Source organism: Corylus avellana, chromosome 11 (genome assembly GCF_965113065.1).
Source record: "Corylus avellana chromosome 11, dhCorAvel1.hap1.2, whole genome shotgun sequence".
Taxonomy (NCBI): domain Eukaryota; kingdom Viridiplantae; phylum Streptophyta; class Magnoliopsida; order Fagales; family Betulaceae; genus Corylus; species Corylus avellana.
Window position 1 is genome coordinate 17,864,294 of NC_142500.1, and position 12,861 is coordinate 17,877,154.

The window sequence follows — 12,861 nt, forward strand, 5'->3', positions numbered from 1 at the left end:
ATTAGGATCTCTTTAGAGAGATCCTAAGGCCATAAATGAAACATATGTCCCATTGATAGAAATAATAATAAAATATTCTATATATTTTAAATTTAATTAAAAATAATAATAATAAGAAGTTTAAAAAAATAGTAAAATATTAAGGGGTGGTCGGACCACCCCAATTGGGCTTGGGGTCGCCCAGCCACCACCTGGAGTGTTTCGGCTACCCTAAATTTATTTATTTATTTTTTCAATCTTTATTTATAATTTTTATTAATTGGAATGAAAATTTTTGAGTTAAGTTGAAATTTTTTGAGTTGAGTTTAAAAAATTGCCAAACATGAATTTAGAAAAAAATTGAGATTGAGTTGGAAAATCTTGCTTCCCAACTCAATCTCAAATTTTTTCTAAATTCATGTTTGGCAATTTTTTAAACGCAATTCAACTCAACTCAAAAAATTTCAACTTAACTCAAAAATTTTCATTCCAATTAATAAAAATTATAAATAAAGATTGAAAAAATAAATAAATAAATTTAGGGTAGCTGAAACACTCCAGGTGATGGCTAGGCCACCCCAAGCCCAACTGGGGTGGTCCGATCACCCCTTAATATTTTATTATTTTTTAAAACTTCTTATTATTATTTTTTTAATTAAATTTAAAATATATGTAATATTTTATTATTATTTCTATCAATGGGGCATATGTTTCATTTATGACCTTAGGATCTCTCTATAGAGATCCTAATTATTAATTGGATATTCTCCAATCCAAAATGGATCGGAGAAAATCCTCTACTGTGTTTGACCTACATTCCTTCGTGGGCCATAGGTCGAATAATGAAGGTTGTTGATAGAGGACAATTTTCAATCATATTTGCTTTAACAAAAGGGACATATATAGCGATTCTGACATCATATGGGGACATAATTAAGGGCATTGGAAAGCTCATTTAGAGGGTTACAAAGTCATATTTCATTAAGTTTTTCTAATTTAAATGTTTATTGAGTTAAAATAGACCGTAAAAAGAAAATTGAAAAGCTGTACAAAATTGCTCGTCCGTAGTTTATGTTGAACAAGCTTTAAAACGAGTTCACAAAATAGCTCGTTCAATAACTCATATGAAGTTGGTTTCGAATGAGTTATTTATAGATGCACACGTTTAAAGTTGGGTTAGAACGAGCTGCTGTGTGAATTGAGAATTCAAGTAAGAATACGAGGAAACCATAGCTAGGTTCAAAAGAGCCTCTTACACGTTCAGGCAAGCTCCAATAATTTTTTGTAAACAAACTTTTATTTGAACGTTTTCTTAGGTTTAGGAGTCTAGGTAGTATAAATATATGTAATGGCTATCTATAGCCTTAATTTATTATGTTATTTTGACCGGTTATCAATGAAAAACACTTTTAAGAGTGGTTTTCTTTTCTATCCACATTAAATCCTTAATTGATTATTAGTTTTAAGAAGAGTTGTGATTCTTATCTTGTTTGTCTTGGCAAACTAATCACGACACGCTGCATTAATTGATATCAAAGTCAAGTTGCACTGCATCAATTATTTAATTGTTGATGGAGATCTTGTGGGCTAAACAACAAAAAAATTCGTCCAAAGCGCGTTAACTAGTAGAGCAGGAACGTTAGTGATTACTACTCTTAACTATCAGCAAGAATATTTGAAATTAGTGAATTTTTTCAAAACCGTATATATTGTTTACCCAACGTGAATATTGTTTACTCACGCCAGTGTGATGTATAGCACAACTCTAAAGATTGATTCAATGATTTGTTAACATTATAATATTAGCTTAGTTGTATGAAACTGTAACGTGAATTGAGTACATACCATTACTCTTACTTTTACGAATGATCAAATATCCTTTGTCTAATGAGTATAGATTTTGTATGGAAATTTTAGTATCTCCAATAAATACCATTTTACCATCATTTAAAAATATGTACCTCATTTTTTTTTTCTCATTCAATAAGCTCATATAGAAAATTTGAAGCTTCAAAATATTCTTTTATCACTAATCTTTAAAAACGTAATAGAAACTTAAACCTTTTCTTAATTTCCCTTGCAACATAATTATCAGCAAAATATTTAGCCAAAAGTCCTTGCCTTTAAATTCTCTAGGGGCTACCCGAAATTTCATTAGAAAAAGTTGAACCAAACTTGGTTTTAATGTACGCAAGCCATACTTTTTCTTCTACTTTCTTTCGCCATGCAATATTCCATTACATTGTAGCGTCTATCTCGTATATATTTTCATTGTTTGGCTGCTTGATCCATTATGTTAGGTAATGAATCAGCCACCTTAAACCCAACATATCTCTAGGCCCGGTCCAATATAGCCCATTGAGAGTCAGCCCAGACTGAGAATAAACTAGCTCACAATGGTCCTTCAACCAAGTAAAGAAAGGCCACGTTCATCCTTGAACGTGGCATACTCCCAACATCCAAGCCAAATCCCATGTTCATTAGAACGTGGTCCAGCTGTCAACGTCAAACCGAGACATGTGGTCCTAAGCATAAATTGGGAACCCACATCCAAAGCAAGTGTGGCCATGCCACCCACTAACACACTTCATGATCTCATGATCTTGGAGCAACCTGCAACCTGCAACCTACAATCCACTTCGTTAGCATTGCATATAGTGGATCATCGGGAACGTGGGGCCGAGAATTGAGGAACGACAATTGCTACCTAATGCCTTTAAAATGGAAGTTTCAATTCATTATTTGATAATCACTCTCAAGCTATTTCTTTCTCACTTGCTCTCTTTCTCTCAAATCACATATTGACTTAGGCATCGAAGCTATCTCCACTGGCACAACCTGGCCGCTCTTATCCTATTTTCTTTCTTTTGTAGATCAATGACTATTCAGATTCTATGCAAAGTCACTCCTTGAAAAACTATTATCAACACATTGTGTATGTATATATAGGGCAGATGAAACATGTTAACTCAGCAAAGAGGTACATGAGAATAACACTATAATACAAAATAACATTTTTATAAACTTTAACATAGGGTTTAACTCCATTGGTTTAACATTTAGTTGGCCGAACTCAAATAATTATTAGAGTAAAGCCCACTTAACTCCCTCAAATTACCATTCAAATGACAATCTAACCCCCCCTCCCCCCCTTAAAAAAAAAACTATCAATTGCGACAATTTATCACCAAAACTACCAAAACAATGACAATGTACCCCCAATTTTAACAAAATGATTAATTACCCTTACTAAAATAAAAACAAAAATACTAAAATTTAATTTTTTTTTTTCAAAATTTTAAGGGTATTTTTGTCTTATTAAAAATTCTATAGGGGTAATTTCATCATTTTGCTAGCATTGGGGATACATTGTCATTGTTTTGGTAGTTTTGGGGGTAAATAGTTGTAATTGATAGTTTGGAGGGTAGATTGTCATTGGAGTGGTAGTTTGAGGGGGTTAAGTGGACTTTACCCTAATTATTAACTTGTTAAAAAAAAAAAAAAACTTTCAATTAGTAGATTTCATTTGTAAATTTGAGATTTTTATTTTATTTTTACCTAATCAAGCTACTGGCCGTCCTACCTTTACGCATTGAATAATGCTATACTTAATCCTATTTCTCCGCACCCATTTATTCATACCCATATGTGACTTTTCAAACTACCATTAAATTAAAATTTAAATAATTTTTATTTTATATCAAATGAAGGTTTTAAAAGCAACCTATGAGCAGGAGAAAATAAGTATAAAGAAGTATGAGTAAATGCATCATTACTCTTTTGTTGGACCATTAAGGTGGTGCAACACCTAAAGTGAACTAGAAATGCCTAAGAGTAATGGTGTTGCAAAACCTCAATGATCCAACTAAAAACTCTATTGTACCAGCAACTCCTATGACCATATTCATCAATATTCCCCTCACTTGAACAAAATTTCTGCATGTATAATTTGTCCATAATTAAAAAAAAAAAAAAAAAAAAAATTATTTATCAATCGCAAGCTGGGGTATCACACTTATGAAAATGACTTAATACAAACGAGTATTTCCAAAAAAGAAAAAGAAAAAGAAAAGATATAAAATAGTATCCAAATGGGACATTACAAACAAAGAAAGAAATTATCTACATAATTTTATTTGATAGGTTTGTAATAATACTCTACTCTCTCGTTAGAATGCCCAACTCAATGCGGCAGGCGGCAGCATGGCACAGCCTATTTTTTATGACTCACCTACCCTAGCCAATCTTTCTTTGTCAATATTCAACACAACTTAAATAAAATATGAAATAAAAGATAAATGTGAGGAATTAAGGTGGCTGAGTTTGATGGCCCAACAAACAATCTTTTTGTCATGTTCATATTCTTTTATGATCTAATGTTCTGTAATTTTGTTTGTAATGTAAAAGACTAGTTCATTACTAATTACTATTGAACCACAACACACTTTTTCTTTTTTTTTCTTTTTTTTTGACTTTAAGATCAAAGTTTTCAATTTGATAGAATTAAAACTTAAGTTTTGGACCTAATTTAAATTCAAAAAATTCTTCAAAAGAAAAGTCACTTAAAACACATAACATCAATCAGTGTGAAATGAGTGTAGAGAATAGTAATACGCAAATAGATAACAAAAATGAATGTGAAAATAAAATAATGTCTGAGGCAAACGGACAATAGGTGGCCTAAGCATCATCTACCCATGCCCGTAGCAATTTAGGGTGTAGGCGGGAGATACCTTACTATTAAAGGTGGTTCATGTTACCCTCTTCGATTGAGACCAACTATGCTCTTAAGGGGTGATTGTGAGCCACTGCCCAAGCCACCCTATTTATAGGGTGGCTTGGTGAGTCACGATCACCACTGTGGCTTGTTAAGTTATTAATTTACCTTTTTTAAATTTTTTTTTTTTTTTATACATTTTAAAATTTTTTATTTGGGGGCATAAATTGTATTTTCAAAACTATCTATTTAACAAATAAAGATTCTTCGAATTTAGAGTGAACCGAAACTCAAATTTGAAATTGACCAAATTGAAAATTTGGGTTGAAGTCAAAATGATCAAAAACAGAATAATCCTTACCTAATTTCCCCCTTTTTTTGACCCTCCATAATTATTTAAGATCAAAAGCTAATAAAAAGGTAACTTTTTGTTCATTTTTGTACTTATCGTTGTCTAGACGAGTAGTGATATAAGAAAGATTAGAATCTTCTCAAATATGATGTGACATTTAATATTACCAATAAATTAAAATTCAATAATGATCATTTCAAATTCAATAGTAATTTTAAATGTCATATCATATTTGAGAGGACTCTAAGAGGATTTTATCATTACTTCTTATTTAGGTATTTTCTTAGTGTTTTTCTTGTGTCATCCTAATCTCATGTGAATATTATTTTATAATTTTTTTTTTTTTAAAATTAATCTTATTTCTCTTACTTTATTTTTATAAAATAACCCTTATCTAATTTTCCTTCTCGAATTTGGTTGGTATCCCAATACGTAAAGGGAAGTGCTAGGGAGTCAAACAAATGAACGTAGAAAAATTTTCAAACTAACGTGGCAGACCGTAAGTGATAGACAAGGGAGATAGAATTACATTTTTTTAATTTAAAAATCATTGCCATGTCAATTTAAAATTTTTTTTGGATTTATTTATTTGGTTCCCTAGCATTTTCCATACATAAAATAAAAATGCTATCAAGATTAGGAACTTTAGATAGAAAGTTTCAATCTTTGATGATTCCTTCAATCTATTTGAGCATTTTTTGTTATCTTTCCCGACTAAAAAAAGAGAAAGTACAATTGGATAATGAGAAAATTTCTCTCCTCCGTCCGGTTTATAGGATTTAAAAAAAAAAAAAAAAAATTCAATAACGCCGGCTATAAAATTGAAAGACAATTTGATTAGGCAGAAGAAGAGATCCCATGAGCCGCACCATCTAGACGAGGTGGTTGGTGACAAGCCATCCGACTCGTGCCAGTTACCAACCCACTATATATCTCATTCAAATCTGCTTTTGACTTCACCAACCCAACTCCTCTCTGTTTTTCTTTCAAATCCACGCAAAGCCTTTCACATTGCGCAAGCTCTGATCAGTTTCGAAGTCTTTGAAGGGAGGAGGGAATTTGGGTAATAATCTTGCTCTCTTGGGAACAATGGGTGGTGGAGAGCGCAAGGTCTACACTCTACCTGAGGTTGCTGAGCACAACAGCCCCAAGGACTGCTGGCTTGTCATTTTCGGCAGGGTATGTCATATATCTCCGTGTGATGGAACCTGGGTCTTGTATATTTTCTGTGATATTTTCGACAATTGTGAATATAATGTTGTTGTTTTTCAATGGACAAGACATACACCAGGAATTCGATCTGGGCTTGGAAGCTATCGTTTTGTGTGTTGGGCTTAGTTCCTTTTTTGTTTTTGTGTGTGTTTGATTCGCAATTCTGCTTGGTATTGTTGTTTTTCATAAATCTTGGCCTCTTTGTGTGTGTAAGATCTGATCATGTAACGGTTGAAATACAAGAATCTGAGTGCTTACATCTTTATAAGAGAATATTATTTCTTGTACAAGTAACTGGCTTGCAAATGTTGGGACCTGAAATTGACTGGTCTCCGACATGCAAGATCAAAAGGATAGAAAAGTGAGATAGTTAGTTTACCATATTATTTTTATTTCGTTGTAGTGGGGATTGGTTTTTAATTGATTGGTTGGTGTGTGATATGCAAGGTCCCCAATTTGAATATTGAGAGTTTGTTTGATATCACAAGGAAAGAGGATGGTGAAGATAATTCTCAACCATATTTTTTTCAACTAACTATCTCATATTATTTTTATTTCGTTGTACTCGGGATTGGTTTTTAATTGATTGGTTGATGTGTGATATGCATGGTCCCCAATTTGAATATTGAGACTTCGTTTGATATCATAAGGAAAGAGGTTGGTGAAGATAATTCTCAACCATATTTTTTTCAACTTTATCCATGATCACCACAGAAAGGTTTAAACTATATCAATCAACATATTTTTCAATCAAGAGTTTATTCAGTGCTCCACTTATGAAAGGAGGGCTCAGTTATTTTTAATTTTCTTTTTTTTTTTGGTGTGAAAATTTCATAGCTTTCATTAAAATCAAGACAAAGCATCTCGATCACCAATTACAGTGTCATGAATAAAAACAGGATAATCTTCTATCCAAACATTCTCTAGAGGGTGTTGGAAGGCTCAGTTCTTAAATGGACATGTTCAGAGCCTAAGGTTTCATTTGCCATGCTTTTTATAATCCGATAGTAGAAAAATTAGAAGTGTGTAAATATATGAAACTCTTTGACTGATTACTTGGATCAAAATGTTCCAATCTCTCCTAAATGTGTCACTTATTTAATGGCTAGATGGATTGGTTGGTGCTTCTTCTTTGATTGCTCATATACTGAATCCAAAGCAATTGGCTGTTTAAAATCTTTTCTTCTTTTCTCCTATATTATTGATCTTTTAATGAATTAATTTAGCCAGCATTATCTATGGAGGCATTGTGTCTCTCGGATTATGATCTTCTAAATTTCCTAGAGCAACTCCACGGCAGAGTTCTTAAATCTTAACTATTATTTTAAGTTAATGATTCAGATTTTGTCATTTCAAAAATTATTACCTTTAGAGAATCCTTAATTTTTTTTTTCCTTAATTCATGTATCTCATCAAATTGTATGTTGAGGTGGCAAAATCTTAAACCATTTAATTCAAAATAATGGCTAGCGTTAAGAACCCCGGGATGGGGTTATCATAGGAAATCTAGAGGATGCAGATCTGTTTCTTTGTAATCTTTTTCTAATACCTTTCGTGTAGCAAATCTTTATCGCATATAGAGGCTTGCTCATTTCCTCATTTAGGCCATTGCAAGACCTGTTATTCCGTTGAATTTTTATAATGCCTTTTGATGTGAGGGAGATTTTGGTATGTTATTTTTTGTGTTACTGCAAATTATTAAGTACATGGTCTTCTCTCCTGGCCCCTCTTGATCACCAAGTATTGTTTGTATCATTTCTCAATTAAGTTACCATTATGACGTAGTCAGGAGTGCCATGAAATAAGATTTCCTTCAATTGTCCATCAAGACCTAAGTTTCTTAAGGGAAACAATGGAAATGCCTTTTCAGGGTATAAGCAAATGGCCGTCTTACAATTATATCATAACCTTTATTTATAAGAGGATTGAACCTTAAAACCCTAGTAACTATAGATCACAATGCTTTTCTTAGCTGGCTGCCTATTCTTTATTCTTAATTGAGGAACAAAGTAAGATCTATCATTGACTCCCTTTTCCTTTCATTTTAGTGTAATCAAGGTTCGTGGACGGGACTGTTCGATTATTTGGTATTTCTTGAAGTCATCATTGACTAACTTTAGCTAGAAGCAATTGGGTGGGAATTACATTATCAAGTAGGGGTGTACTGTTAATTTCAGAAAGCGTGGTAGAAAATTAGAAATCCCCTCTACAACTGGCGAAAATAATTTAATAAAAAGGTGGTATAGTTGTGACAATTATATGGAATTTCCTAGACTCAAAAATGTTGTTTTTCTTTATAGAAAAATGAGGAAAAAGAAATTCAAATAATTTACTCTATGTAGTGTTCATTCTCCTTTGCGACATGTAAAACCTCTAGAAAGCCTATATGCCTACTGTCTAAGAAAATTGCCTTTGAGCTATGTGGGAGCCCTTCACTAAACTTGAGATTTGAGGATTAATTGACAATTTTGTGGAGGTGGGTGAACTTTAATATTGGTGATCTTCATTGTGCCTGGCTTTCTTTTGATTTGTCATGCTGCATTGTGGTCTTCCAATTGCAATATCCATGAATACTGTATCCTAATGTGCTGGAAGCCTGGAACAGGTATATAATGTGACAAAGTTCTTGGAGGACCATCCTGGTGGTGATGATGTCTTGTTGTCTGCAACAGGTGTTATAAAAGTTGCAGTATTTTTGGCGTACATTTAATTATGCATTTGCAAACATCTGCTAATACTGCCAACAATATGATTTATGGTTTTGCAGGAAAGGATGCAACTAATGATTTTGAGGATGTTGGCCACAGTAGCAGTGCAAAAGCCATGATGGACGAATACTACGTAGGAGATATTGATTCATCAACCATCCCCACCAAGGTCACATACACTCCTCCCAAACAGCCTCACTACAATCCGGATAAGACTTCACAGTTTATTATCAAGCTCCTCCAGTTTCTAGTTCCCCTTGTAATCTTGGGTTTGGCTGTTGGCATTCGCTTCTATACCAAATCTGCATAATTATTGAATCCACAAGAGGAAATTAGAAAGATCCTTGCAATAAGTTCATGTATGTGGTGGATGATCCATTGTTATTCGTTTTGTTTTTGTGTCTGGAACTGTTGAAATCAAGGGATGAAATTGATATTTGATTTCTTTCTGGGAATGTGTATGTCTTGTTTTCTAGTTTTCCTCCTCCCCAAAGTAATTTTCCTCTGGAATCTGACATGTGATGTGCTTTTTCTGTTCTGGGATAAAAATGTAGTTTCATACATTATTCATCTAAGTTTGTTGATGTAAAACAAACAATCCTAGGGTTCTTTAGTGAATGATAGATATATTTTATTAAAAAAATTCAGGATATTTTTTCATCATCACCCATACAAGATAAAAGACACAACAGCATGCATGAATCACATTAATGTCCAATGGAAAAGGCCAGCCGTTGTGTTCTAGGCCACTATGTCATTCATATAATATTGTTCACATTAGTTTTATTGGTTGTGTTATTCATACCCAAATCTATGTAAACCAATTCGATGACTTGACAATTCAGCCCAATTAATTAACTAATATATATTTATTTATATTAAGTTGAAATTTTCTTCTTTAATCCTGCTTTCTTTTGAGTTATGAGTGATGGATGCCATGCAACTAGGATGGTTATGACTTTCCCTTCATTTTAATCATTATCTTTATTTTCTCAAGAATTTGTTTTGGCCTTGCGATTTTGTAGGGGAAAAAAAAAATTTCGCTTTTAAACAAAATCACAAAAAATGCATGGGATATGGACCATTTCCCACTTCATATCTGGGTTTTGAAATAACTTTCCGTTTGTTTGAAATCCGGACTTTGTGAAGCAATTCTCCCATGCAAAAGGAGTTCCTATTAATGACTATTAAGTAATATTATCAATATGATTAAGTAATGATAATGATGTATTCATAAAAAAATAATTAAAAAAAAAAGATTAAGTGATGTCCAATATGCTATATCAAAACCTTACTTAAAATATCTCCCCATCATTCTTGCAAATTTCCTCACTAACATTTTTCACATGAGAACCAAAAAGTTTACCATTGATCATGTTGGAGACTATAAATAATGAGGAGAAACTTTGTACGCACAGCTAATCACATAATTATTTATGCTAACACACAATAAACCTTAAGCACTTGAGTTGTTTACTCAAGCACTAGGTAAATTAGGGGGTTCGAATTTGGGTCAATAATATGGAGAACATACTCGCTTGTCAATTGAGTCCACTCCAGAGAACGAGCCTAGCACACTTGTGACTACCCTATTCTCAACTTTGTTTTCCTATGAATTGTCTCTTGGTGATATAAGCCTTAATGGTGAGGAAAGAATATCACACTTGTGACTTCCCTATTCTCAACCTTTTTTCCCTATGAATTATCTCTTGGTGATATAAGCCTTAATGGTGAAGAAAGAATACAAGTAGTTTATACAATTTGGGATGTGCTCATTGAGTATCATAATTTTAAAGTTAAAAGATGAAAAAGTATCTCTTAATCAGCGTGTGCTTTAGAATAGCATAGAAAGATGAGCTTATTTCCTCTTTGCCGCGTAACAGACCATTTTTGTGTTCATCCAAAGAAAAAAACATAAGACAAGAAGAACAGCCTGCGGCCAACCTGCATGAACATAACTATGGTATTCGATCGGTTACAAGAAAACAAAAGACTAAAGGATCTTAATCTTTTAAGATAACTTCAGATCTCTAGAAGTGAACCAAGTTACCCAATTGGAACCAACTCTTCATGCATTCCAATGATCCCTTCATAGGTTTTGCCGCCTGCTTTTGTAATTGAGTGAAAGGAGAGACTCTATAAAAAGAAAAAAAGGGACTACCTGAAAGTCCCTGATCTCCATTGAATTTTCTTTAGTCATATCTGCTAAGGAAGCAGAAACAATGGGAGCTACAACAAGGGAAAAAGGTGTCCTCAAATTGGTGCACCCAGGTAGATATGTGGAGATTCACACAGAACCTATAACTGCTGCAGAAGTGATGAGAAGGAACCCCAGGCACTCCGTTACTCGGCCGGATGTGTTTGAGTGTCCATGGATTGTGGTTAAAGCTGAGGCAGTTTTGGTTCCTGGTAAAGTATTCTTCATTGTTCCTAATCACAAAATCTATAAACTGCTAAAAGCCAAAGGGCACTGCAGCCAACGTTCATCTTCAAGCCAAATGCAGTCTCCAAAAAATCATGTCAACCAACAACATCATATACAAACTTCGCAAATCACGACATACGCTGGGGTGACACCGATGCACCTAAGCCACAACCCGACCCTTAGGCATCAATTTAAGAACACGAATTTAAATGATCTACTAAACTCCTGTGAACACGAGCGTGACAAGAATCACAAAAAGCACTCCCAAGTAGAGTATCAGTCTCAGGCGATTGCTGAATACAAGAGAACTCGACAAATAATCAAGCAGAAACCGCAGGAAGATCCAAGAACTGAACTTGGATTTCCTCATGCTTATCAAAAGCCATATGGCAGTAAAAGCATCAGTACAAAATTGCCAAAAACAAAAGATCCTGCCCTAGAGTCTGAATGTAGCACTAGCAAACAGGTAACTGTGTGGAAATCTTGTCTAAGGAAACCAGATAGTTACCGTAAGTTTCTTAATTTAAGGGTCACTTTTGACTTGCCAATCAATAATGAGCGGCGACAAAGGAGAGCCCCAGTATCTGCAACAGAATTTGCAGACTTCTTGAATTGGTGAGGCCTCTTGGATTATTCAAACTTTTTCTCTATGTAGCTTGATTATGGCCCTATAGGATTCAGTGACAGCTCAATTAAGATGTCTTTACTTTAATTTTGTTTATTCTATGTATCCAGTGGTTATTGAATATCTCAACCGGCATAAATCACTTTACTTGTCATGTTGATCTGTTCTGTGTAACACCACCTACATTATGTAACTTCAAGCCATCGAAATTTATCTTTTTTGAAAGTTCATTCATGTCAACAAAAAAATGCAGTAACAAAGAAAAGCACAAAAAAATTGTGTAGCAAACACCATTGTTTTTCCCTCACCCATTCTCTTGGCAACCTAACAGAGCACTAATTTCTGTTACTAATTTTTTCACATATGATTAAGTCATTCATGGCCTACTCCTCAACATCATAGACAATTAAATTCATTCAGTAATTCTCAAGATAATATTTTATATTCAAGATGTATGTACTTCCCCTCAAACACATCCAGGTCCCATATTGACAATGCAAAAGCGAGAATTGGTAGTTAGTTATAGCTCTATCATTAAGAAATTGCAGATACTATACCAAATAAAAGTTTGACAGACAAGCTAGGAGTGCAAAGGTTTTTCTTGGAACAACTACTAAAATAATGTTGTAACAGTCGTTGCAATTGTTGCTGCAAACAAGATTCATTCAGAGCTTTTTAAAATTTTCACTGGGTCAGTCATAGGTATAATTACACTTTGTTGTGTCTATCAACATTTTCAGGATTCCCACTCTTTTTCATTGAGAACGATATAAAATATTTAGTAGAGGATTTAACCTGGAAGAAAAGGGGCAAATTAAGGAAGAAAAAGCCTGTTTTAATCTA

At 33.6% G+C, this 12,861-nt stretch overlaps 1 protein-coding gene across 1 annotated transcript; it reads left to right on the forward strand.

Moving 5' to 3' along the window:
- Window positions 1-5,883: 5,883 nt before the first annotated feature.
- Window positions 5,884-9,453, forward strand: LOC132165743 (cytochrome b5). The gene is made up of 3 exons (XM_059576421.2): window positions 5,884-6,227; window positions 8,866-8,932; window positions 9,028-9,453. Exons 1-3 carry the CDS (start codon window positions 6,138-6,140, stop codon window positions 9,276-9,278), a joined length of 408 nt encoding a protein of 135 aa, XP_059432404.2. The 5' UTR covers window positions 5,884-6,137; the 3' UTR covers window positions 9,279-9,453.
- The last annotated feature ends 3,408 nt before the right edge of the window (window positions 9,454-12,861 follow it).